The following is a 26659-nucleotide window of genomic DNA, read 5'->3' as shown; positions in this document are numbered from 1 at the left end:
TGTATGGACATGAAACCCTTGGGCGGTGTATGGACATGAAACCCTTGGGCGGTGTGTGGACATGAAACCCTTGGACGGTGTGTGGACATGAAACCCTTGGGCGGTGTATGGACATGAATCCCTTGGGCGGTGTATGGACATGAAACCCTTGGACGGTGTGTGGACATGAAACCCTTGGGCGGTGTATGGACATGAAACCCTTGGGCAGTGTATGGACATGAAACCCTTGGGCAGTGTATGGACATGAAACCCTTGGGCAGTGTATGGACATGAAACCCTTGGGCAGTGTATGGACATGAAACCCTTGGGCAGTGTATGGACATGAAACCCTTGGGCAGTGTATGGACATGAAACCCTTGGGCGGTGTATGGACATGAAACCCTTGGGCATTGTATGGTCATGAAACCCTTGGGCGGTGTATGGACACAAAACCCTTGGGCGGTGTGTGGACATGAATCCCTTGGGCGGTGTGTGGACATGAAACACTTGGGCAGTGTATGGACAAGAAACCCTTGGGCGGTGTGTGGACATGAAACCCTTGGGCGGTGTGTAGATATGAAACCCTTGGGCGGTGTATGGACATGAAACCCTTGGGCGGCGTATGGACATGAAACCCTTGGGCGTTGTATGGACATGAAACCCTTGGGCGGTGTATGGACATGAAACCCTTGGGCAGTGTATGGACATGAAACCCTTGGGCGGTGTATGGACATGAAACCCTTGGACGGTGTATGGACATGAAACCCTTGGGCAGTGTATAGACATGAAACCCTTGGGCGGTGTATGGACATGAAACCCTTGGGCGGTGTATGGACATGAAACCCTTGGGCGGTGTATGGACATGAAACCCTTGGGCGGTGTATGGACATGAAACCCTTGGGCTGTGTATGGACATGAAACCCTTGGGCGGTGTATGGACATGAAACCCTTGGGCGGTGTATGGACATGAAACCCTTGGGCGGTGTATGGACATGAAACCCTTGGGCGGTGTATGGACATGAAACCCTTGGGCGGTGTATGGACATGAAACCCTTGGGCGGTGTATGGACATGAAACCCTTGGGCAGTGTATGGAAATGAAACCCTTGGGCGGTGTATGGACATGAAACCCTTGGGCAGTGTATGGACATGAAACCCTTGGGCGGTGTATGGACATGAAACCCTTGGGCGGTGTATGGACATGAAACCCTTGGGCAGTGTATGGACATGAAACCCTTGGGCGGTGTGTGGACATGAAACCCTTGGGCGGTGTATGGACATGAAACCCTTGGGCGGTGTATGGACATGAAACCCTTGGGCGGTGTGGGGACATGAAACCCTTGGGCGGTGTGGGGACATGAAACCCTTGGGCGGTGTATGGACGTGAAACCCTTGGGCAGTGTGTGGACATGAAACCTTTGGGCGGTGTATGGACATGAAACCCTTGGACGGTGTATGGACATGAAACCCTTGGGCAGTGTATGGACATGAAACCCTTGGGCGGTGTATGGACATGAAACCCTTGGGAGGTGTATGGACATGAAACCCTTGGGCGGTGTATGGACATGAAACCCTTGGGCAGTGTATGGAGATGAAACCCTTGGGCGGTGTATGGACATGAAACCCTTGGGCGGTGTATGGACATGAAACCCTTGGGCAGTGTATGGACATGAAACCCTTGGGCGGTGTATGGACATGAAACCCTTGGGCGGTGTATGGACATGAAACCCTTGGGCGGTGTATGGACATGAAACCCTTGGGCGGTGTGGGGACATGAAACCCTTGGGCGGTGTGGGGACATGAAACCCTTGGGCGGTGTATGGACATGAAACCCTTGGGCGGTGTATGGACATGAAACCCTTGGGCGGTGTATGGACATGAAACCCTTGGGCGGTGTATGGACATGAAACCCTTGGGCGGTGTATGGACATGAAACCCTTGGGCGGTGTATGGACATGAAACCCTTGGGCTGTGTATGGACATGAAACCCTTTGGCGGTGTATGGACATGAAACCCTTGGGCGGTGTATGGACATGAAACCCCCGGGGGTGGTGTATGGACATGAAACCCCCGGGGGTGGTGTGGGGACGTGAAACCCCCGGGGGTGGTGTGAGGACATGAAACCCCCGGGGGTGGTGTATGGTCATGAATCCCTTGGGCGGTGTATGGACATGAAATCTTTGGGTGGTGTATGGACATGAAACCCTTGGGCGGTGTATGGACATGAAACCCTTGGGCGGTGTATGGACATGAAACCCTTGGGCGGTGTGGGGACGTGACACCCCCGGGGGCGGTGTGGGGACATGAAACCCTTGGGCGGCTCTACAAGCTGCTTTCATTACCTGTACACACATCATTGTTTCTGAAGTTCTCGATGTAATTGCTGCCAAAAGAATCTTCTCCAACCTGCACAATAAAAGAGAACGCACATAAACCCGGAATCAGTGGACCGGCATAGACAACCTTCCGTTTCTAGTCCTCCCAGGCCGCTGGGGTTTGGTGCAGTTAGGCCCCTTTCACACGGGGTGGACTCTGCTTTATCAGTAGGGAATCCGTCCGCTGATCCCCCGCTGATTGTAGAGGGAGGATGAGAGGTCCGTGTCTGCTCCACCTTTGCAGAGTGGACACGGGCACAGCCAGCTCTGCTCTATGGGCAGTCGCATGTAAAGGGACCACCTGTCCGTTCACACTTGACTGCCCTTCGATCCGATTTGATGAGACAGAGGGGAACGTTTACCCTTCTGTGTGTTTTTTAGTGGATCGGATTGGAGGTAGGCGGGACACAAACTCAATTGAACAAGCTGATATTAGAAGCTGATTGGCTGCACCAGATTCCGTGTGTCCCAGTTTTTTCTGTAAATCTGCCCCATAGGTTCATGTTGAGGGGTATTTAGAGGCCAAAACAAATGTTAAATGCCTTGGCCCAGATTCAGGTAGATTCACGCAATATTTGTGTGGGCAAAGAGCAAAAATTTTTCTCTGCGCCCACGCAAATATTGCGCTTTGCCCGCGATTCACGGAGCAATTGCTCCGTAAATTGCGCGGGCGATATGCTAAACAGCCGGGCGTAAGGCTGCCTAATGTAAATGATCCCGCCGGGGGCGGGAATCATTTAAATTAGGCGCGCTCCCGCGCCGAGCAAACAGCGCATGCTCCGTCGGGAAACTTTCCCGACGTGCATTGCGGCAAATGACGTCGCAAGGACGTCATTTGCTTCTAAGTGAACGTGAATGGCGTCCAGCGCCATTCACGGTTCACTTACGTAAACGACGTAAAATTTGAACGTCGCGAGCGGGAAGCGCAGCTATACTTTAGCATTGGTTGCCCCTGCTATTAGCAGGAGCAGCCTTATGCTAAAGTCGCCGTACGGAAACTCCGTACCTTGCGTGCGCAGGGCCCGCGCAACTTTTGTGAATCGGTGGTAGTATGCAATTTGCATACTATACGCCGATCACAAAGGCCGCGCCCCCTAGCGGCCAACGCAAGAATGCAGCCTGGGATGTGAAGGCATAAGGAGGCTTATGTCTGTCACATCCTAGGCTGCAGTCGGTGTAACGAGGTTCCTGAATCAGGAGCACTCGTTACACCGGAGCAAGTAAGCCCTTGCGCCGCGCAACCTATGGTTGCGCGGGCGCAAGTGCTTCTTGAATCTGGCCCCTTGTTTTTATACGTTCAGTCTGTACGGGGATTATAATTACCAGCCTTTTTTATTTTTTACCTTTTGTTGGATTTATGGCGGATGTTTTATTGGGCACTCTGCGTGTGTTAAATATAGATCCATTCATTGGGAGGCTTGTTGAATTGCTCCAGCAGAGAGAACGGAGCGGCTCTACATAAAAATAACCGTCCCTGATTGGTCTAATAATAGCCGGCAAGGTGCTGAATATAGACCTGTGTATATAGAGAGACGGGAATAGCCTCTCGGCGTGTTCAGCCCGGCTGTGGAATTTCATAAAGAATAAACACATCTTCCAGGAACGTCGGGGGGCCCCTGCCATGGTCACCCTGGAGCCTCTCCAAACTTCGGCCCGAGGGGAAAAAACACTGCTATCGATTAATAGGTCACGTATCGCTCGTAACATGGCGGCGGTGCTGGATGTGGTGCTGGATGAAACATGTGACTAAAGAGAAACACTCCTGTGAATCCGATCCAAGGATTGTAAATAAAGAGAACCTGTCATGGGAAAAATGGCTGGCCTGCTGATATTAACCTCCTCCTAAAAATGGCAGTTGCCTGGCTGTCTTTAACCCCTTCAGTACCGGGCTTTTATACCCACCTCAATACCGGGCTTTTATACCCACCTCCATACCGGGCTTTTATACCCACCTCAATACCGGGCTTTTATACCTACCTCCATACCGGGCTTTTATACCCACCTCCATACCGGGCTTTTATACCCACCTCAATACCGGGCTTTTATACCCACCTCCATACCGGGCTTTTATACCCACCTCCATACCGGGCTTTTATACCCACCTTAATACCGGGCTTTTATACCCACCTTAATACCGGGCTTTTATACCCACCTCCATACCGGGCTTTTATACCCACCTCCATACCGGGCTTTTATACCCACCTTAATACCGGGCTTTTATACCCACCTCCATACCGGGCTTTTATACCCACCTCCATACCGTGCTTTTATACCCACCTCCATACCGGGCTTTTATACCCACCTCAATACCGGGCTTTTATACCCACCTCCATACCGGGCTTTTATACCCACCTCCATACCGGGCTTTTATACCCACCTCAATACCGGGCTTTTATACCCACCTCCATACCGGGCTTTTATACCCACCTCAATGCCGGGCTTTTATACCCACCTCCATACCGGGCTTTTATACCCACCTCAATACCGGGCTTTTATACCCACCTCAATACCAGGCTTTTATACCCACCTCCATACCGGGCTTTTATACCCACCTCCATACCGGGCTTTTATACCCACCTCCATACCGTGCTTTTATACCCACCTCCATACCGGGCTTTTATACCCACCTCAATACCGGGCTTTTATACCCACCTCAATACCGGGCTTTTATACCCACCTCCATACCGGGCTTTTATACCCACCTCAATACCGGGCTTTTATACCCACCTCAATACCGGGCTTTTATACACTACACTGCTGAGTGCATGAGGGGGTTCTAGGTAATTTTCTAGCAAAAAACACTGATTTAAACTTGTAATCCCTCCTGTATTGAATCGTATTGTAACTGTACTGTCTGCCCCTATTTTGTAAAGCGCTGCGCAAACTGTTGGCGCTCTATAAATCCTGTATAATAATAATTAATAAAGTAAACGAAAAGCGCCAGAAAGGCCGGGTCTTCAAGTGGTTATCTCTCCAGCATCTACCGAGATATCCATCTTTAGTGCGAGCGGTCCCGTAAACGATAACGGTGGTCTCCGCGGCGGATTCGCAGCGAGATCACCGTTATCGGCGGCAGGAGAGGGGCCCCCCCCCTCCCGCCGCTCTCCCGCACCCTCTGCCGCTTACCGGAGCCGGTTGGTAGCGGTGGAGGCGATCGGGTCCTTTCCTCTCCTCGGCTGGGATACGAGTAAGGGCAAGATGGCCCCCACCGTCTCCATAGCAGGGCGGAAGTGACGTCAAAACATCACTTCCCCCCATGCTTCTTAAAGAAATATTTTCTAAATGTCATTTTTTAAAGTGACAATTTTTTTTAACTTTTTTTGCATTTAAGTCTAAATATGAGATCTGAGGTATTTTTGACCCCCATATCTCATATTTAAGAGGACCTGTCATGCTTTTTTCTATTACAAGGGATGTTTACATTCATTTTCAGTGTAAAAAATAATAAAATAAATCAAAATAAATAAGAAAAAAAAAAAAAATGTTTAACCACTTCATTACTAAGCCTGTTTTTCAGATTCAGTGTTTACGAGACTAAAACAGTTTTTTTTGCTAGAATATTACTTAAAACCCCCAAACATTATATATATATTTTTTTCTAACACCCTAGAGAATAAAATGGCAGTCATTGCAATACTTTTTGTCACACCGTATTTGCGCAGCGGTCTTACAAGCGCACTTTTTTTGGAAAAAATTCACTTTTTTAAATTAAAAAATAACACAACAATAAATTTGGCCCAGTTTTTTTATATATTGTGAAAGATAATGTTACGCCGAGTAAAATGATACCCAACATGTCACGCTTAAAAATTGCGCCCGCTCGTGGCATGGCGTCAAACTTTTACCCTTAAAAATCTTGATAGGCGACGTTTAAAAAATTCTACAGGTTGCATTTTTTGAGTTACGGAGTAGGTCTAGAGCTAGAATTATCGCTCTCGCTCTAACGATCGCGGCGATACCTCACTTGTGTGGTTTGAATACCGTTTTCATATGTCGGCGCTACTCGCGTATACGTTCGCTTCTACGCGCGAGCTCGTCGGGACGGGGCGCTTTAAAAAATTTTTTTTTTGCTTTTCGCATTTATTTTTACTTATTTTACAATTTTTAACACTGAAATAAATAAAAAAAAAAATATCACTTTTATTCCTATTACAAGGAATGTAAACATCCCTTGTAATAGAAAAAAGCATGACAGGTCCTCTTAAATATGAGATCTGGGGTCAAAAAGACCTCAGATCTCATATTTGGGCTTAAATGCAAAAAAAAATAAAAAATTTGGAAATGTCATTTTTTCAAATGACAAAAAAAAAAAAATGTCTCTTTAAGAGGCTGGGCGGGACTGACGTTTTGATGTCACTTCCGCCCAGCAGAGCTATGAGGACGGGCGAAGGAGATTTTTCCTTCAGTCTCGTCCCCGCTCAGCTGCCGGATGGTCGCGATCTCCTCCGCTGCTACCGACGGCTCCGGTAAGCGGCGGAGGGCGCGGGACAGCGGCGGGAGGGGGGCCCCTCTCCCGCCACCGATAACGGCGATCTCGCGGCGAATCCGCCGCGGAGACCGCCGTTATCGTGTACAGGACCGTCGGCACTAAAGATGGATACCTCAGTTGTGACAGCAGCTGCTGCCGTTACTGAGATATCCATCTTTAAAAACAGGACGTATTTTGACAATGGGCTGGAAAGCAAGTGGTTAAAGCGCCCCGTCCCGACGAGCTTGCGTGCAGAAGCGAACGCATACGCGAGTAGCGCCCGCATATGAAAACGGTGTTCAAACCACACAAGTGAGGTATCTCCACGATCATTAGAGCGAGAGCAATAATTCTAGCCCTAGACCTCCTCTGTATCTCAAAAGATGCAACCTATAGAATTTTTTAAACGTCGCCTATGGAGATTTTTTTTTTTTTTTTTTTTAATTTTTTATTTCTCATCAAAAAGTCAGTCCTCGCGGACCACCAATATACACAAGTTACAGTAGCAAGAGTACAAATCAAACACAGTCACAGAGATACTTGTAGGCCTTTGGTTATACAAATAATGTCACAGTGGGATAGTAAGGCATAACTGGGAGCTCTCGGAACTTGTCTCTAGGAGGATACAGCTGCCCCCAGCTGCCTATGGAGATTTTTAAAGGGTAAAAGTTTGACGCCATGTTGGGTATCATTTTACACGGTGCACCATTATCTTTCAAAAAATGTAAAAAAAATTGGTCTAACTTTAACGTGGTCTTTTTTTTTTAATTCAAAAAAGTGATTTTTTTTCCAAAAAAAGCGCGCTTGTACAGTGTGACAAAAAGTATTGCAATGACCGCCATTTTATTCTCTAGGGTGTTAGAAAAAATATATATATAATGTTTGGGGGTTTTAAGTAATTTTCTAGCAAAAAAAACAGTTTTGGGCCCAGATTCACGTAGGAGATACGCCGTCGTATCTCTGAGTCTGAGGCGTCGTATCTTGGCGCCTGATTCAAAGAATCAGATACGCCAGAATTTCTCTAAGATACGACCGGCGTAAGTCTCCTACGCCGTCGTATCTTAACTGCATATTTACGCTGGCCGCTAGGGGCGTGTACGCTGATTTACGCCTAGAAATATGTAAATCAGCTAGATACGCCTATTCACGAACGTACGCCCGGCCGTCGCAGTACAGATACGCCATTTACGTTAGGCTTTTTCCGCCGTAAAGTTACCCCTGCTATATGAGGCGTACCAATGTTAAGTATCGACGTTGGAACAGCGTAACATTTTTCACGTTTTACGTCGTTTGCGTAAGTCGTTCGCGAATAGGGCTGGGCGTCATTTACGTTCACGTCGAAAGCATTGGCTTTTTACGGGTTAATTTGGAGCATGCGCACTGGGATACTTTCACGGACGGCGCATTCGCCGTTCGGAGAAAGCGTCATTTACGCGGGGTCACAATACATTTACATAATACACGCCCACATGTTCCACATTTGAATTAGGCGGGCTTACGCCGGGCCAATTTACGCTACGCCGCCGCAACTTTGCTCTGAGAATAATGCACCTGCCTGTCAAAGTTGCGGAGGCGTAACGTAAATAGGATACGTTACGCCCGCACAAAGATCCGCGGTTCTACGTGAATCCAGGCCATAGTCTTGTAAACGCCAAATCTGAAAAACACCCAAGGTCCTTAACCACTTAAGGACCGCCTCCTGCACATATACGTCGGCAGAATGGCACGGCTGGGCACATGTACGTACAGGTACGTCCTGTACTAGTACCCAGCCGTGGGTCGCGGGCGCGCGCCCGTGACCCAGTCCGAAGCTGGAGTGCGGTGATCGGTCCCCGGAGCTGAAGAACGGGGAGAGCCGTGTGTAAACACGGCTTCCCCGTTCTTCACTGTGGCGGCGCATCGATCGTGTGATCCCTTTTATAGGGAGACTCAATCGATGACGTCAGACGTACAGCCACACCCCCCTACAGTTGTAAACACACACTAGGTGAACCCTAACTCCTACAGCGCCCCCTTGTGGATAACTCCCAAACTGCAACTGTCATTTTCACAATAAAGAATGCAATTTAAATGCATTTTTTGCTGTGAAAATGACAATGGTCCCAAAAATTTGTCAAAATTGTCCGAAGTGTCCGCCATAATGTCGCAGTCACGAAAAAAATCGCTGATCGCCGCCATTACTAGAAAAAAAAAAAAAAATTATAAAAATGCAATAAAACTATCCCCTATTTTGTAAACGCTATAAATTTTGCGCAAACCAATCGATAAACGCTTATTGCGATTTTTTTACCAAAAATAGGTAGAAGAATACGTATCGGCCTAAACTGAGGGAAAAAAAATTATATATATTTTTGGGGGATTTTTATTATAGCAAAAAGTAAAAAATATTGCATTTTTTTCAAAATTGTCGCTCTAGTTTTGTTTATAGCGCAAAAAATAAAAACCGCCGAGGTGATCAAATACCACCAAAAGAAAGCTCTATTTGTGGGGAAAAAAGGACGCCAATTTTGTTTGGGAGCCACGTCGCACGACCGCGCAATTGTCTGTTAAAGTGATGCAGTGCCGAATTGTAAAAACCCCTTGGGTCATTTAGCAGCATATTGGTCCGGTCCTTAAGTGGTTAAACGTTCCTTTTCTTCCTACAGCACAAAGGTCCGTGGGGCGTCACTGCCATGACGGAACATCCGGCTCAGTCGCGGGTCACCCGACCTTGAAACTATTTCTGGGGGAGCCGTTTCTAAAAATGTTGGGGGCGGTGACCCTACAAATATCACACCTCCCTCCGACATGAGATCAGAGAATAGGAAGTCTCCGCAATCATTAATCTCTGATGGATTATTACAATGGAATGGAATCTACAGATATTTCATACAGACCGAGGGGGGGGGAGGAGGAGGTTTTATTTAGTCTTCAGGCTGCAGGAATTCCAGCTATGAACCTAAATCATCACATGGGGGGGGATTGGTGGGGTTCCTGCGTCTGTTGGTCGCAGGCAGAAAACGCGCACTTTAGGGTCGGCCATTGCAGTCAGAGAGCGCCAGAGCTCCCAACTGTCCCGGATTTCGAGGGACTGTCCCTGATTTGGAGCAATGTCCCTCTGTCCCTCTGGCCCTCATTCCTCTTCATTTTGGTCTGATCTATACTTTTTATCTATCAAAAAGTGTTTTCCTGGCGCTAAACCTTTCATCTGATTTCTAAATTGCTACATTTGGTAATTCCATAAGCCAATACAGTGGCGTCACTAGGGTTGGTGTCACCCGGTGCGGTAAAACATGGTGTCACCCCCCCTCTGTCTAGGCTGCCCAGCACCAAGCAGGCAGCGCACGGGCACGGGGCGCACCCCAAACCAGCCCCTGTAAATGATAGTATAGGGCAGTATAGTGGCAGGTTAGGGTAGTATAGAGTGGTATAGTGGCAGGTTGGTGTAGTGGGGTGGTATAGGACAGGTTAAGGTGGTATAGGGCATGTTGGGGTGATATAGGGTAGTTTGGGGTGGTATAGGGCAAGTTAGGGTTGCATAGGGCAGGCTGGGGTGGTATAGGGCAAGTTAGGGTGGTACAGGGCAGGTTGGGGGTGGTATAGTGCAAGTTAGGGTGGCATAGGGCAAGTTGGGATGGCATGGGAAAGGTTGGGGTGGTACAGGGCAAGTTAGGGTGGCATTGGGCAGGTTGGGGTGGTATAGGGCAAGTTATGGTGGCATAGGGCAGATTGGGGTGGTACAGGGCAAGTTAGGGTGGCACAAGGCAAGTTAGGGTGGCATGGGAAAGTTTGGGGTGGTACAGGGCAGGCTGGGGTGGTACAGGGCAGGCTGTGGTGGCACAGGGCAGGCTGGGGTGGTACAGGGCAGGCTGTGGTGGCACAGGGCAGGCTGGGTGGTACAGGGCAGGCTGGGGTGGTACAGGGCTGTTTGGGGGGGTACAGGGCAGGCTGGGGTGGTATAGGGCTGTTTGGGGTGGTACAGGGCAGGCTGGGGTGGTACAGGGCAGGCTGGGTGATACAGGGCAGGCTGGAGTGGCACAGAGCAGGCTGGGGTGGTACAGGGCAGGCTGGGATTGCACAGGGCAGGCTGGGCATGTCAGCTAAAAAAAAACAAAAAAACGGATGGTGTTACCCCTCTAGCGGGTGTCTCCCGGTGCGGACCTCATCCCCCCCCCCCGCACCGCCTTAGCAACGCCTCTGAGCCAATATAAATGAATAATTGTGGTAAAAAAGTACTTGTGGGTTTAACCAATCTTGTTTTTTTTTTTGTACAATTCTCCTTTAAGGGGGCGTGGTAAGGGGGTGTGTCCTATGCCTGCATACTTTTGCTGATAGGTGTCCCTTGTTCCCATCTCTAAAAGTTGGGCTGTATGGAGCCCTCTTACCTTACACACCATGGCGGTCCGCGCCCCGAGCCTGGCGGCCTGTACACATTGGTTGGCTCCTTTCCCACCAAACCCGATGAAGAACTTGGTGCCGTGTATGGTCTCTCCGGCTTTGGGCAGGCGCGGGGTCACGCTGCAAAATAATACAGACATAAGGAGACTCGTTATTTTTTTTTATACTGATATGTAGGTAGGTACGGCTGATGTTAGGCGTGATGGGGGTGTCAGGATTGACGCAATGTTGGGGGGGGGGGGGCACAATGATACCGACACCCATTGCTGAGATCTGGCAGTCTGAAGAGCACACATGGTACAATCTGGTCTGATGAACTTCTCAGTCTTAAAGTAGAACTACAGTAAAACCTCGGATTGCGAGGATAATTCGTTCCTGAAACACGCTTGTAATCCAAAGCGCTTGTATATCAAAGCATTTTTTTACAGGGTATAAAAGAGAAGAGAGGCGCCTCTAAGTGTAGCAATAAGTTGCTAAATGTTGTCCCTTCATTACATGTAACCAGATTGCTACACTTAGAGGAGGCTCCTCTCTTCTCTTTATACTCGGTTGTCACATGACGCTACTCTTATATCAAGACATCACTTGTATATCAAGACATCGCTTGTATATCAAGGCAAAATTTATTAACCACTTAAGACCCGGACCAATATGCTGCTTAATGCCCAAAGGCGTTTTTACAATTCGGCACGGCATCGCTTTAACTGACAATTGCGCGGTCGTGCGGCGTGGCTCCCAAATAAAATTGGCGTCCTTTTCCCCCCACAAATAGAGATTTCTTTTGGTGGTATTTGATCCCCTCTTTTTTTATTTTTTACGCTATAAACAAAAATAGAGCGACAATTTTGAAAAAAATTCTATATTTTTTACTTTTTGCTATAATAAAAATCCCCCAAAAATATATATAAATTTTTTTTTTCCTCAGTTTAGGCCGATACGTATTCTTCTACCTATTTTTGGTAAAAAAAATCGCAATAAGCGTTTATCGATTGGTTTGCACAAAATTTATAGCGTTTACAAAATAGGGGATAGTTTTATTGCATTTTTATTATTTTTTTTTTTTTTACTACTAATGGCGGCGATCAGCGATTTTTTTTGTGACTGCGACATTATGGCGGACATTTCGGACAATGTTGACACATTTTTGGGACCATTGTCATTTTCACAGCAAAAAATGCATTTAAATTGCACTGATTACTGTGAAAATGACAGTTGCAGTTTGGGAGTTAACCACAGGGGGGCGCTGAACATGTTAGGCTTCACCTAGTGTGTGTTTACAACTGTAGGGGGTGTGGCTGTAGGACTGACGTCATTGATCGAGTCTCCCTATAAAGGGGAACACACGATCGATGCAGCGCCACAGTGAAGCACGGGGAAGCTGTGTTTACATACGGCTCTCCCCGTTCTTCAGCTCCGGGGACCAATCGCGACGGAGCTGCTATAAACGAATAGCTGCGCCATCGTCCCGGATCGCTCCCCGAGGGAATCTTACCGCCGCACGCAGCGGGGGGGGGGGGGGGGGGGTTAGGGGTCCCGATCGGACCCCCCTCCCGCTAAAAGGCAAGGACGTATATATACGCCCATCTGCCTGTACGTGCCATTCTGTGGACGTAAATAGTCGTGCGGCGGGCGTTAAGGGGTTAAATCATGTTGCTTGTCTTGCAAAACGCTCTCAAACCAAGTTACTCTCAATCCAAGGTTTTACTGTATAGGCAAAACAAAAGGGAGGGTTAGAACCCCCGTCAGATTTTATTTTCTCAATCTGTGACCCATTGGGGAGATTTTCCTTCACTTCCTGTCCCATAGCCAAACAGGAAGTGAGAGGAAATCCTTGCAAATTAAAGGGGTTGTAAACCCTCAAGGTTTCCATTCCATGCATTAAGGTTAAAAACCTCCTGTGATGCAGCCCCCCCCCAGAGACCCCCCTTTTACTTACCTGAACCCGGTCTTTCTAGCAGAGGGGACGAGCACAGAAGCTCCAGCCACTGTCTCTGGTCCTGATTGGATAGAATGATAGCACCGCAGCCATTGGCTTCCGCTGCAGCCAATCAAATCCAATGACCCGGGTGTCGGGGGCGAGTCCTGCTTTCTGTGTCCATAGACGCAGCAGCAGGACACGGGAGCGCGCCCGCACGAATGCCCCAAGGGAGAGCGACTCTCCGACGGGGCACTCCAGAAAGGGGAGGAGCCAGGAGTGCCGCTGAGGGACCTACCTCAGAAGAGGAGGATCGGGGGCCACTCTGTGCAAAACCTTTACACAGAGGAGGTAAGTGTGACATGTTTGTTTTTAAAATGAACCTTTACATATCCTTTTCCGACCGCTGCCGTGTGGGCGCGTGCACTCCTGCCGCGAGCTCCGTGACCGCGCCTGCGGGACCCGTGGACCCGATGTCCGCCGCTGTCCTGCGATCGGGTCACAGAGCTGCAGAACGGGGAGAGGTCAGTGTAAACAAGGCATTTCCCTGTTCTTCCTAGTGACAGGACACTGATCGTCTGTTCCCTCTCATCAGGGGCAGCGATCACTGACATATCACTGGTAGCCCAGCCCCCACACAGTTAGAATCACTCCCTAGGACACACTTAACCCCTTTCCTCGCCTCCTAGTGGTTAACCCCTTCCCTGCCAGTGACATTTTTACAGTAATCAGTGCATTTTTATAGCACTGATCGCTGAAATTGTCATTTGTCCCAAAAATGTGTCAAAAGTGTCTGACGCAATGTCGCAGTCCCGATAAAAATCGCTGATCACCCCGCCATAACAAGTAGAAAAAAAATTATAATACAAAAATGCCATAAAACTATCCCCTATTTTATAGACGCTATGGCCCAGATTCTCGTAGATGGGCGTAAAACTGCGGCGGCGTAACGTATGTCATTTACGCTACGCCGCCGCAAGTTTTACAGGCAAGTGCTTTATTCACAAAGCACTTGCCTGTAAAGTTGCGGCGGCGAAGCGTAAATCCCCCGGGGCGCAAGCCCGCCTAATTCAAATGAGCCGGGTAGGGGGCGCAGAGCATTTAAATTAGGCGCGTTCCCGCGCCGAACGTAATGCGCATGCGCCGTCCCTAAAATTTCCCGACGTGCATTGCGCTAAATGACGTCGCAAGGACGTCAATGGTTTCGACGTGAACGTAAATGGCGTCCAGCCCCATTCACGGACGACTTATGCAAACGACGTAAATTATTACATTTCGACGCGGGAACGACGGCCATACTTAACATTGGTTGCCCCTGATATAGCAGGGGCAACTTTACGCGTCGCAAATCTAACGTAAACGTCGTAACTTCACTGCGTCGACCACGCGTATGTTCGGGAATTCACGTATTTTGCTGATTTGCATACTCGACGGGGAAAACGACGGAGGCGACACCTAGCGGCGAAAAAAATAAATGCATTTAAGATCCGACAGCGTAAGAGCCTTACGCCTGTCGGATCTAATAGTTATCTATGCGGAACTGATTCTAAGAATCAGGCGCATAGATACGACGGCCCAGATTAGGACTTACGACGGCGCATATATTTTTGGGGGATATTTATTATAGAAAAAAGTAAAAAATATTGCATTTTTTTTCAAAATGTTCGCTCTATTTTTGTTTATAGCGCAAAAAATAAAAAACGCAGAGGTGATCAGATACCAGCAAAAGAAAGCTCTATTTGTGGGGAAAAAGGACGCCAATTTTGTTAAAGCGACGCAGTGCCGAATCGCAAAAAAGTGCTCTGGTCTTTGGCCAGCCAAATGGTCCGGGGCTTAGGTGGTTAAGGGGAACTAAACCCTTGAATTGTTTTTAGCCAAGGAAGACGCCATCTTGGCCACTGTGAAGGATGCTACCATTCAGGGACACCCCTTCCCTTCCCAAAAATCAGCTTGTGCTGTAACCAATCGCAGCACAGTGATTGGACACAAGAGGCGGGATTTATGATTTCTCCAATCACAAGCAGGGGGCGGGGATTGTGCTCCTCTAGTCATTCCCGGCCAGGACAAGTACTGTCAGTGAGTAAAGCGGTGATGTGGCGGCCTTTTTTGGGGGCATCAGATTGGCCCGGGGGGTGGCTGTGTCAGTTTCATTCCGGGACACTGTATTGTTCTGGAATGAATGTGTCCGGGACAGACCTGCAAAATGCGGGACTGTCCCGGGCAATCCGGGACACTTGGTTTATGGAAATGACACCATTGAAAAGAGCAATGTCTTATTTTAACGACTCTCACGATTAATGAGAAGATGACTAGTATCCTCCACGACTCCCACTCTAAATTTCATAAGGTGTGGGGCCCGTGGTGGTCTCGCGCTCTTCTAACCTTGCACCCGAGCAGCCTGGGCCCCTCTGTCTGATCTCCTCTGCCCCCTGGCCTGGGGGGACCTTCTCCTCGTCTATTCTGCGCTTCTTTTCTCTCTTCCTATTCTGTAATGTCCTCTCACTTACTAATTTCCCCCTCTGCCATCTGACCCTTCCCCCCACCCTCCCCCCCTTTTTTTTATGACTTCGGTTTAAGATTTACTTCTCCCGATTTTTGTGGACACACCCCAATCCCTGAGCAATACAGCTCAGACTCCTTGTGTGGACCCCCGGCATTGACCGGAGGGTTATTACTGTTTGATAGTTCATCTCACAAAACACGTTCTATATGTGTATTTTATGTTGCACTAGGTTATGCTCACTGATCATATCCCTGTGTGGGATTGTTACAGAGATATATATATTTTATAATAAAAATATTGTACCAGAAAAGAGCAATGTCTTGTCATTGGTGACTCTTGTCAATGGTCAATTGTGTCACCTCCATAAACATTTTGTAGCCTTCTGTGGATGTCAGAGAGCATGCACCCCTCCTTCATCAAGAACTCATTGACAACTTGTTGCGTCTGCTTGGGAAGGAGAAGAAGAAAGAAAAGAAGGAGAAGAAGAGAGAAAAGAAGGAGAAGAAGAGAGAAAAGAAGGAGAAGAAGAGAGAAAAGAAGGAGAAGAAGAAAGAAAAGAAGGAGAAAGAAAAGAAGGAGAAGAAGAAAGAAAAGAAGGAGAAGAAGAGAGAAAAGAAGGAGAAGAAGAGAGAAAAGAAGGAGAAGAAGAGAGAAAAGAAGGAGAAGAAGAAAGAAAAGAAGGAGAAAGAAAAGAAGGAGAAGAAGAAGAAAGAAAAGAAGGAGAAGAAGAAAGAAAAGAAGGAGAAAGAAAAGAAGGAGAAGAAGAAAGAAAAGATGGAGAAGAAGAAGAAAGAAAAGAAGGAGAAGAAGAAAGAAAAGAAGGAGAAAGAAAAGAAGGAGAAGAAGAAAGAAAAGATGGAGAAGAAGAGAGAAAAGAAAGAGAAGAAGAGAGAAAAGAAGGAGAAGAAGAAAGAAAAGAAGGAGAAAGAAAAGAAGGAGAAGAAGAAGAAAGAAAAGAAGGAGAAGAAGAAAGAAAAGAAGGAGAAAGAAAAGAAGGAGAAGAAGAAAGAAAAGATGGAGAAGAAGAGAGAAAAGAAGGAGAAGAAGAGAGAAAAGAAGGAGAAGAAGAAAGAAAAGAAGGAGAAAGAAAAGAAGGAGAAGAAGAAAGAAAAGAAGGAGAAGAAGAAAGAAAAGAAGGAGAAAGAAAAGAAGGAGAAGAAGAAAGAAAAGAAGGAGAAGAAGAGAGAAAAGAAGGAGAAGAAGAGAGAAAAGAAGGAGAAGAAGAGAGAAAAGAAGGAGAAGAAGAAAGAAAAGAAGGAGAAAGAAAAGAAGGAGAAGAAGAAGAAAGAAAAGAAGGAGAAGAAGAAAGAAAAGAAGGAGAAAGAAAAGAAGGAGAAGAAGAAAGAAAAGATGGAGAAGAAGAAGAAAGAAAAGAAGGAGAAGAAGAAAGAAAAGAAGGAGAAAGAAAAGAAGGAGAAGAAGAAAGAAAAGATGGAGAAGAAGAGAGAAAAGAAGGAGAAGAAGAGAGAAAAGAAGGAGAAGAAGAAAGAAAAGAAGGAGAAAGAAAAGAAGGAGAAGAAGAAGAAAGAAAAGAAGGAGAAGAAGAAAGAAAAGAAGGAGAAAGAAGGAGAAGAAGAAAGAAAAGATGGAGAAGAAGAGAGAAAAGAAGGAGAAGAAGAGAGAAAAGAAGGAGAAGAAGAAAGAAAAGAAGGAGAAAGAAAAGAAGGAGAAGAAGAAAGAAAAGAAGGAGAAGAAGAAAGAAAAGAAGGAGAAAGAAAAGAAGGAGAAGAAGAAAGAAAAGAAGGAGAAGAAGAGAGAAAAGAAGGAGAAGAAGAGAGAAAAGAAGGAGAAGAAGAGAGAAAAGAAGGAGAAGAAGAAAGAAAAGAAGGAGAAAGAAAAGAAGGAGAAGAAGAAGAAAGAAAAGAAGGAGAAGAAGAAAGAAAAGAAGGAGAAAGAAAAGAAGGAGAAGAAGAAAGAAAAGATGGAGAAGAAGAAGAAAGAAAAGAAGGAGAAGAAGAAAGAAAAGAAGGAGAAAGAAAAGAAGGAGAAGAAGAAAGAAAAGATGGAGAAGAAGAGAGAAAAGAAGGAGAAGAAGAGAGAAAAGAAGGAGAAGAAGAAAGAAAAGAAGGAGAAAGGAAAGAAGGAGAAGAAGAAGAAAGAAAAGAAGGAGAAGAAGAAAGAAAAGAAGGAGAAAGAAAAGAAGGAGAAGAAGAAAGAAAAGATGGAGAAGAAGAGAGAAAAGAAGGAGAAGAAGAGAGAAAAGAAGGAGAAGAAGAAAGAAAAGAAGGAGAAAGAAAAGAAGGAGAAGAAGAAAGAAAAGAAGGAGAAGAAGAAAGAAAAGAAGGAGAAAGAAAAGAAGGAGAAGAAGAAAGAAAAGAAGGAGAAAGAAAAGAAGGAGAAGAAGAAAGAAAAGAAGGAAAAAGAAAAGAAGGAGAAGAAGAAAGAAAAGAAGGAGAAGAAGAGAGAAAAGAAGGAGAAGAAGAGAGAAAAGAAGGAGAAGAAGAGAGAAAAGAAGGAGAAGAAGAAAGAAAAGAAGGAGAAAGAAAAGAAGGAGAAGAAGAAAGAAAAGAAGGAGAAGAAGAAAGAAAAGAAGGAGAAAGAAAAGAAGGAGAAGAAGAAAGAAAAGAAGGAGAAGAAGAAAGAAAAGAAGGAGAAAGAAAAGAAGGAGAAGAAGAAAGAAAAGAAGGAGAAGAAGAAAGAAAAGAAGGAGAAGAAGAAAGAAAAGAAGGAAAAAGAAAAGAAGGAGAAGAAGAAAGAAAAGAAGGAGAAGAAGAGAGAAAAGAAGGAGAAGAAGAGAGAAAAGAAGGAGAAGAAGAGAGAAAAGAAGGAGAAGAAGAAAGAAAAGAAGGAGAAAGAAAAGAAGGAGAAGAAGAAAGAAAAGAAGGAGAAGAAGAAAGAAAAGAAGGAGAAAGAAAAGAAGGAGAAGAAGAAAGAAAAGAAGGAGAAGAAGAAAGAAAAGAAGGAGAAGAAGAAAGAAAAGAAGGAAAAAGAAAAGAAGGAGAAGAAGAAAGAAAAGAAGGAGAAAGAAAAGAAGGAGAAGAAGAAAGAAAAGAAGGAGAAAGAAAAGAAGGAGAAGAAGAAAGAAAAGAAGGAGAAGAAGAAAGAAAAGAAGGAGAAGAAGAAAGAAAAGAAGGAAAAAGAAAAGAAGGAAAAAGAAAAGAAGGAGAAGAAGAAAGAAAAGAAGAAGGAGAAGAAGGAAGAAAAGAAGGAGAAGAAGAAGGAGATGGAGGAGGAGGAGGAGAAGGACGAGGACGAGGAGGAGGAGGAGGAGAAAAGGAAGGAGGAGAAGGAGAACAAAGAAAAAGGAAGAGTTACTCTACCAACATGCAAAATCTGAACGACCCATGTAAGTTCAGCGAAGTTCCACCCACTTTTGAGAGGTGGTCTTAAAACAAAAGACCACCCCTCCACCCCTTGTTTTTGGATATTATTATTTTTTTGTTTCCTTCTTACCTTTTTATGAAGTACATAGTGTACTTTCGTTCCACTCGGGCCGCAGCGCAAAGCGTCAAATCCTTTTTTGCGGCGAGCCCCCCCCCCCACTGTCTTCTGAGACCTGTGTGTCCCCCAGAAGACAAACTAGCCATTCATAAAGCGCCACGCGACTCGTGTATGCCGGGTAGGAAACGGGCAGTGAAGCCGCAAAGCTCCGCTGCTTGTTTCCCTTGGTTACAATGGCGGCGCCTGCACCCGATCCGATGGACGGATCGGCCCTCGGGGGAGCGACATCGCCGGCTCCCTGGACAGGTAAGTGTCCTTATTAACCACTTCAATACCCGCCCATTGTCATTTGACGTCCACAGATGGGATCTCCCATCCTGGGTGGACGTCATATGACGTCCTGGGCTTTGCGGGTGAATATCTGAATGATGCCTGCAGCCAGAGGCATCATTCAGATATCCTTTTGTTCTGCGCAGCATAAGAACGATCATAGCGGCGGTTCCACCGCTTGATCGTTCTTACAGGCGGCGGGAGGGGACATCCCCCCCCTCCCGCCACCATCCGGTGCTTCTCCGGGCTCTCCTGTGCCATCGGGGGCCCGGAGAAAGAATCGTCCGGCGCTCGCAGGAAGCATAGAGATGACTGGTGACCAGATGGTCACCAGTCATCTCTATAACTGTCGGAGGACCCGGGCGCGATGTGATGACGTCACGCCCGGGTCCCCGTAAGTAAACAAAGCCGCGGTTGCGGCTAGTAAGCAACAGTATTCATGAGATCGGTGAATTTTTTTTCACCGATCTCATGGTTTCCAGCCTGGGGGAGAGATGTGGGGGGAGGGGGAGGTCTTATTGACCCCGCCTCTCTCCATAAAGAGGACCTGTCACACACTATTCCTATTACAAGGGATGTTTACATTCCTTGTAATAGGAATAAAAGTAAAAAAAAAAAATTAGAAAAGAAGTGTAAAAAAGAAAAAAATAAGTAAAAAAAGAAATAAAAGAATAAAAAAAAAAATTAAAACGCCCCTGTCCCCGGTAGCTCGCGCGCAGTAGCGAACGCACACGTAAGTCCCGCCGACATATGTGAACGCCGTTTAAACCACATATGTGAGGTATCGCCGCGTGCGTTAGAGTACCACCAACAAATCTAGAACTAAATCTCCTCTGTAAATCTAAACTGGTAACATGTAAAAAAAAATTAAAGCGTTGCCTATGGACCGAAGTTTGGCGCCATTCCATGAGGATGCGCAGTTTTAAAGCGTGACATGTTAGGTATCTATTTACTCGGTGTAACATAATCTTTCACATTATACAAAACAATTGGGCTAACTTTTACTGTTTTGTTATTTTTTTAATTCATGAAACAATTTTTTTCCAAAAAAAGGGCGTTTGAAAAATTATTTGCGCGAATACCGTGCAAGATAAAACGTTGCAATGACCGTCGTTTTATTCCCTAGGGTGTCTGCTAAAAAAACATATATAATATTTGGGGGTTCTGAGTAATTTTCTAGCAAAAGAATAATGATTTTTACATGTAGGAGAGAAGTGCCAGAATAGGCCCGGTATGGAGGTGTGTATAAAAGCCCGGTATTGAAGTGGTTAAAAGTCAGCAGCTACAGTGTTTGTAGCTGCTGACTTTCATACTGTATTGTGTTCTGTCATATATGTTCCTGTAAGCACCCAGCCATCCCAGGAACATGGGTGGTCTTACCCATAAATGTATCACAGAGGGACCAGCAAGAAAAATGTTTTGTAGAATAGAATTAGTGAAGGTGAATATTCTATAAAGAGGCCGCTCTCCCTTCTTAGGCGCAGTCGGTGAGTGTCGTAGAGAATAAGCGTCACCTCAATATATAGAATTTGAGCTTCACGTCTCAGTAAACATTCACTTGTCACGCCACTCAGTAATCTTCTGATCACCACAAGAGCTCTGGACCTCTCTCGTTACGGATTCGCTTTTACAGCTCCCTTCCTGATGTGACTTAGGAAGTGCTGGGAAAGTAGAGATTAGCGGGATAATGGGCTTCACGCTGGTAAATTCCTCTTTTAATGTGGCTCGTAGTGGGAGAATGGAGAGGTTCTGGGGGTTCTAGGCCGGCGGTCCTCAGGGGCATTATCAACATTCTGACCCTGAACTAAACCCAGGCCATCATCTTCTAATCTCTTCTGAGAATTGATTTTTATTGGTCTTCCTGTCCCCGGGAAAGAGATAAGAGTTCCGGGGGGGGGGGGGGGGCCCCCGAAGGGTTTGACCTGAACCCGGATTTTACAGTAATGTGGAGAACACTTGGCCGTGACCGATAACGCTTAGAAAATTGTATATTTTTTAATGTGCTCAAAACACAATGGAAGACGTCGGGTTTAACCACTTAAGCCCCGGACCTTTAGGCAGGTAAAGGACCCGGCCAGTTTTTGCGATTCGGCACTGCGTCGCTTTAACTGACAATTGCGCGGTCGTGCGACGCGGCTCCCAAACAAAATTGGTGTCCTTTTTTTCCCCACAAATAGAGATTTCTTTTGGTGGTATTTGATCACCTCTGCGGTTTTTATTTTTTGCGCTATAAACAAAAATATAGCGACAATTTTGAAAAAAATGCAATATTTTTAACTTTTTTCTATAATAAATATCCCCCAAAAATGTAAAAAAACATATTTTTTTCCTCAGTTTAGGCCGATACGTATTCTTCTACCTATTTTTGGTAAAAAAAATCGCAATAAGCGTTTATCGATTGGTTTGCGCAAAATTTATAGCGTTTACAAAATGGGGGATAGTTTTATTGCATTTTTATTATTATTATTTTTTTTTTACTACTAATGGCGGTGATCAGCGATTTTTTTCGTGACTGCGACATTATGGCGGACACTTCAGACAATTTTGACACATTTTTGGGACCATTGTCATTTTCACTGCAAAAAAAGCATTAAAAATGCACCGATTACTGTAAAAATGACAATTGCAGTTTGGGAGTTAACCACAGGGGGGGGCTGAAGGGGTTATGTGTGACCTCATCTGTGTTTCTAACTGTAGGGGGGTGTGGCTGTAGGTGTGACGTCATTGATTGTGTTTCCCTATAAAAGGGAACACATGATCGATGAAGGCGCCACAGTGAAGAACGGGGAAGCTGTGTTTACACTCACCTCTCCCCGTTCTTCAGCTCCGGGGACCGATCGTGGGACTCCAGCGGCGATCGGGTCCGTGGTCCCGGTTCACGGAGCTTCGGACCGGGTCGCAGGAGCGCGCCCGCGACCCACGGCTGGGTACTAGTACAGGACGTACCTGTACGTGGATGTGCCCAGCCGTGCCATTCTGCCAACGTAAATGTGCAGGAGGCGGTCTGTAAGTGGTTAACGGGGGGGGGGGGGGGGACGACGACAGACCAGGAACGGACGACGACCCGAATGACGTCTGTCCCTTAAGTACCCTCCCCCAGCATGCACAGCGAGACAGTCAACTCTCACTGATTGGCTGCCGAGGAAGAACACCCAATACACCCTGACTTGCCTGCTGCCACCCATGGCCTGGGGGGGGGGGTACTAACACCCCCGACAACAATAGCGGTCACTTACAGTACAGCCATGGCTGGAACAGAAGCCCAAATCTGGCAAAACAACACAGTCAGAGGCGGTCAGATCTCCGACTCCGACTACCCCCTAAATGTGAGGCGGTGCCGGCTATAAGAGGAGCCGGCCGCTACACCCTTCTATCAGGGCAGCAACTGGCAGCGGCTCTAACCCCTCCCCCCCCCCCCCGAGTCCTTGGATAGAGTTCTGGCAATTACATTTCTGGCTGTGACCCCGATCGGGGAGATTTTCTCACTTCCTGTCTCTGTGACACCCAAACAAGAACGAGGGGAGTGCCTGACAAAAGACAAAAACCATTGTCAGAGATTTTACCCCCCATTCCATCTTCCTTGCCAAGCATGCCACAAATACATCTGTCCGGACTGCACATGTTCAGCAGCATCTCTGACGGCATTCTAGGAGTATGAATGAGTCATGCTGCTCCGTATCCATTCCTGACAATCAGCGATGCACTCCTGCAACTCTGCGCTGTGTGGCCCTGCAACTCTGCGCTGTGTGGCCCTGCAACTCTGCGCTGTGTGGCCCTGCAACTCTGCGCTGTATGCCTCTGCAGCTCTGCGCTGTGTGCCCCTGCAGCTCTGAGCTGTGTGCCCCTGCAAATCTGTGCTGTGCGCCCCTGCAGCTCTGTGCTGTGTGCCTCTGCAGCTGTGTGCCTCTGCAGCTCTGAGCTGTGTGCCCCTGCAAATCTGTGCTGTGCGCCCCTGCAGCTCTGTGCTGTGTGCCTCTGCAGCTGTGTGCCTCTGCAGCTCTGCGCTGTGTGCCTCTGCAGCTCTGTACTGTGTGTGTCAGGGACAGGACAGCACCGGAGATCCTCATTAAAGGGGCGGAGTCCACTTTTTAGACGGCGCTTCATGTTCTCCTCATATTGAGGGTCCCATCATCCCATCCCCCCTCCAACCTGAATCAGGGAGGGGCTTCTGCCTGCAGATGGGGGGCGCCGCATCTTCCTTCTACTATGAGGCTGACAGGAGTAGTGACTACAGAGAGGAGGAGGAGAGAGCCGGGAGGAGGAGGAGCCGGGAGGAGGAGAGAGCCGGGAGGAGGAGAGGGCCGGGAGGAGGAGAGAGCCTGGAGGAGGAGAGAGCCGGGAGGAGGTGCGGCCTGTGCTCTCTCTCCCACTCCTCCTCATACCCACACACATAATGAAGGGGGGGGGGGGGCACAAGTTGGCATCTTTGCCCCGGGCACTGGATGATCTCGTCTCCTCGCTGGCACCAGGGACTGCCGCTCCTCTGAAGAGTGATTGACGCTTGGATCGCTTTTCCGAGGCATTTGATAGGCCGGGAGGAGGTGATATGTTGCCTCCTTACCGCCCATTTTAACCCAATAATTGCCGTACTGCCGATCCGCACCTGGGGGGCCCTACACAGGGGGGCCGTGCCCACTGGCACTACTTTCCTGTGACGGCCGGAAGTTCAGGGAAGCAGCACCGAGAGAGCAATAGTGAAAGTTCTTGTGGGGTAACAATGTAACAAAATGTTTTTATTTTTTTCTTCTCAATGTGTAACATGAGCTGAGGGTCCAATAATCCGGGTCACACGTCCTTTATATCAGGCTGCGGATCGGTGTCTCTGGATTCTCACCCGGCACGGCAAACCTCTGAGGGCTTCACAGAACAGCTGTATTTACACTGAGATGAAAGGACACACAGGGGGACTAATCAGGTGACTTCTGAAGGCTTCTGATTGGTTCCTCTGGATTTCAGTTATCGGAGTAAAGGGGGCGCCATACAAATGCCCCTCCCCCCCACACTTTTCACAGATTTATTTGTATCATTTTCCTTCCACAATCATGTGACACTTTGTGTCTCTCCCAGGGAGATGCAATTCGCGTACCTCCAGCTGTTGCAGAACTACAAGTCCCATGAGGCCTAGCAGGACTCTGACACCCAGAGGCATGATGGGACTTGTAGTTCTGCAGCAGCTGGAGGTCCGCTCCTTTCATATCCCAATAAAAGACATTTACGTTTTTGGTTGTGGGAAATTCCAAGGGGTGTGAATACTTTTTCAAGGCACTGTCCCCCCCTCCCCCTCTGATTCCCAGGAATGCTCTGAGAGGGGGGGGGGAGGGGAGATACACGGATACAATGTTCCCATCCATGATTTCCTCGCACTCACCTGACCAGATCCGTCATACATGATCCGACCACAACCACCTCCGGGACCTCCATGGCTCTGTGATTGGACGGGAAGTGTCTGTGAAGAGAGAGACGTGGAGTCCGGTCAGTACAAAGTTCTCCGGACACCCGGCGACCTTTCCACCCGGCGACCTTTCCACCCGGCGACCTTTCCACCTGGGGCAACCGGAGCCGGGAGATAATTATCGAATCACACCTAGATGGCACCCGGCCAGACACACGGCACAGAGGCGTAGTGGGAGGAACATCCGTGCCTTGCAGCTCCGGGGTCACAGCTTCAACCCGGACTCTGTCTGCATGGAGTTTGTATGTTCCCCCCACTCACCAAAATGGGTTCAATTCATTATTTTCCAAAAAATTATACATAATGTACATAAGTATCACAGACTCCTCCCACGTATAGAAGTATCACAGGCTCCTCCCACGTACATAAGTATCACAGGCCCCTCCCACGTACATAAGTATCACAGGCCCCTCCCACGTACATAAGTATCACAGGCTCCTCCCATGTACATAAGTATCACAGGCTCCTCCCACATACATAAGTATCACAGGCTCCTCCCATGTACATAAGTATCACAGGCCCCTCCCACGTACATAAGTATCACAGGCTCCTCCCATGTACATAAGTATCACAGGCTCCTCCCATGTACACAAGTATCACAAGCTCCTCCCACGTACACAAGTATCACAGACTCCTCCCATGTACATAAGTATCACAGACTCCTCCCATGTACATAAGTATCACAGACTCCTCCCATGTACATAAGTATCACAGACTCCTCCCATGTACATAAGTATCACAATCCTGTCTCCGAGGTCTACAGACAATTCCCATGGCTTGGTTTGTGCTCTGACATGCACTGTCACCTTCTATAGACAGGGGTGCGCCTTTCCAAATCACGTCCAATCACCTGAATTTCCCACAGGTGGACTCCAATCACATTGTAGAAACATCTCAACGATGATTGGTGGAAACAGGATGCACCTGAGCTCAATTCTGAGTGTCATGGGAGGAGTCTGTGATACTTATGTACATGGGAGGAGCCTGTGATGCTTATGTACATGGGAGGAGCCTGTGATACTTATGTACATGGGAGGAGCCTGTGATACTTATTTACGTGGGAGGAGTCTGTGATACTTATGTACGTGGGAGGAGCCTGTGATACTTATGTACGTGGGAGGAGCCTGTGATACTTATGTACGTGGGAGGAGCCTGTGATACTTATGTACACGGGAGGAGCCTGTGATACTTATGTACGTGGGAGGAGCCTGTGATACTTATGTACGTGGGAGGAGCCTGTGATACTTATGTACGTGGGAGGAGCCTGTGATACTTATGTACACGGGAGGAGCCTGTGATACTTATGTACGTGGGAGGAGCCTGTGATACTTATGTACGTGGGAGGAGCCTGTGATACTTATGTACGTGGGAGGAGCCTGTGATACTTATGTACGTGGGTGGAGCCTGTGATACTTATGTACGTGGGAGGAGCCTGTGATACTTATGTACGTGGGAGGAGCCTGTGATACTTGTGTACAAGGGAGGAGCCTGTGATACTTGTGTACAAGGGAGGAGCCTGTGATACTTATGTACATGGGAGGAGCCTGTGATACTTATGTACGTGGGAGGAGCCTGTGATACTTGTGTACATGGGAGGAGCCTGTGATACTTATGTACATGGGAGGAGCCTGTGATACTTATGTACATGGGAGGAGCCTGTGATACTTATGTACATGGGGAGGAGCCTGTGATACTTATGTACATGGGAGGAGTCTGTGATACTTATGTACATGGGAGGAGCCTGTGATACTTATATACATGGGAGGAGCCTGTGATACTTATGTACGTGGGATTTTTTTCCAATTTTTTTTATAAATTCGAAAAGATTTCACACAAACTTCTCTCATGTTGTCATTATGGGGAAATGTTTGTAGAATTTT

General features: G+C 47.3%; 1 protein-coding gene across 1 annotated transcript in view; it reads right to left on the bottom strand.

Moving 5' to 3' along the window:
* The window catches only part of RBKS (ribokinase), a 48738-nt gene extending 23857 nt beyond the window's left edge, over positions 1-24881 (bottom strand). Inside the window, exons 1-3 of the mRNA XM_040351859.1 lie at positions 24696-24881; positions 11186-11318; positions 2321-2384 (exon numbers count right to left, since the gene is read on the bottom strand). Of these exons, the coding sequence (XP_040207793.1) occupies positions 2321-2384; positions 11186-11318; positions 24696-24748 (250 nt within the window). The 5' untranslated portion in view covers positions 24749-24881. The remainder of the gene's footprint in view (positions 1-2320; positions 2385-11185; positions 11319-24695) is intronic.
* Positions 24882-26659: the final 1778 nt, after the last annotated feature.

Source organism: Rana temporaria, chromosome 4, assembly GCF_905171775.1.
Source record: "Rana temporaria chromosome 4, aRanTem1.1, whole genome shotgun sequence".
In the NCBI taxonomy this organism is placed as follows: domain Eukaryota; kingdom Metazoa; phylum Chordata; class Amphibia; order Anura; family Ranidae; genus Rana; species Rana temporaria.
This window is presented reverse-complemented; position numbering and strand designations above follow the sequence as displayed.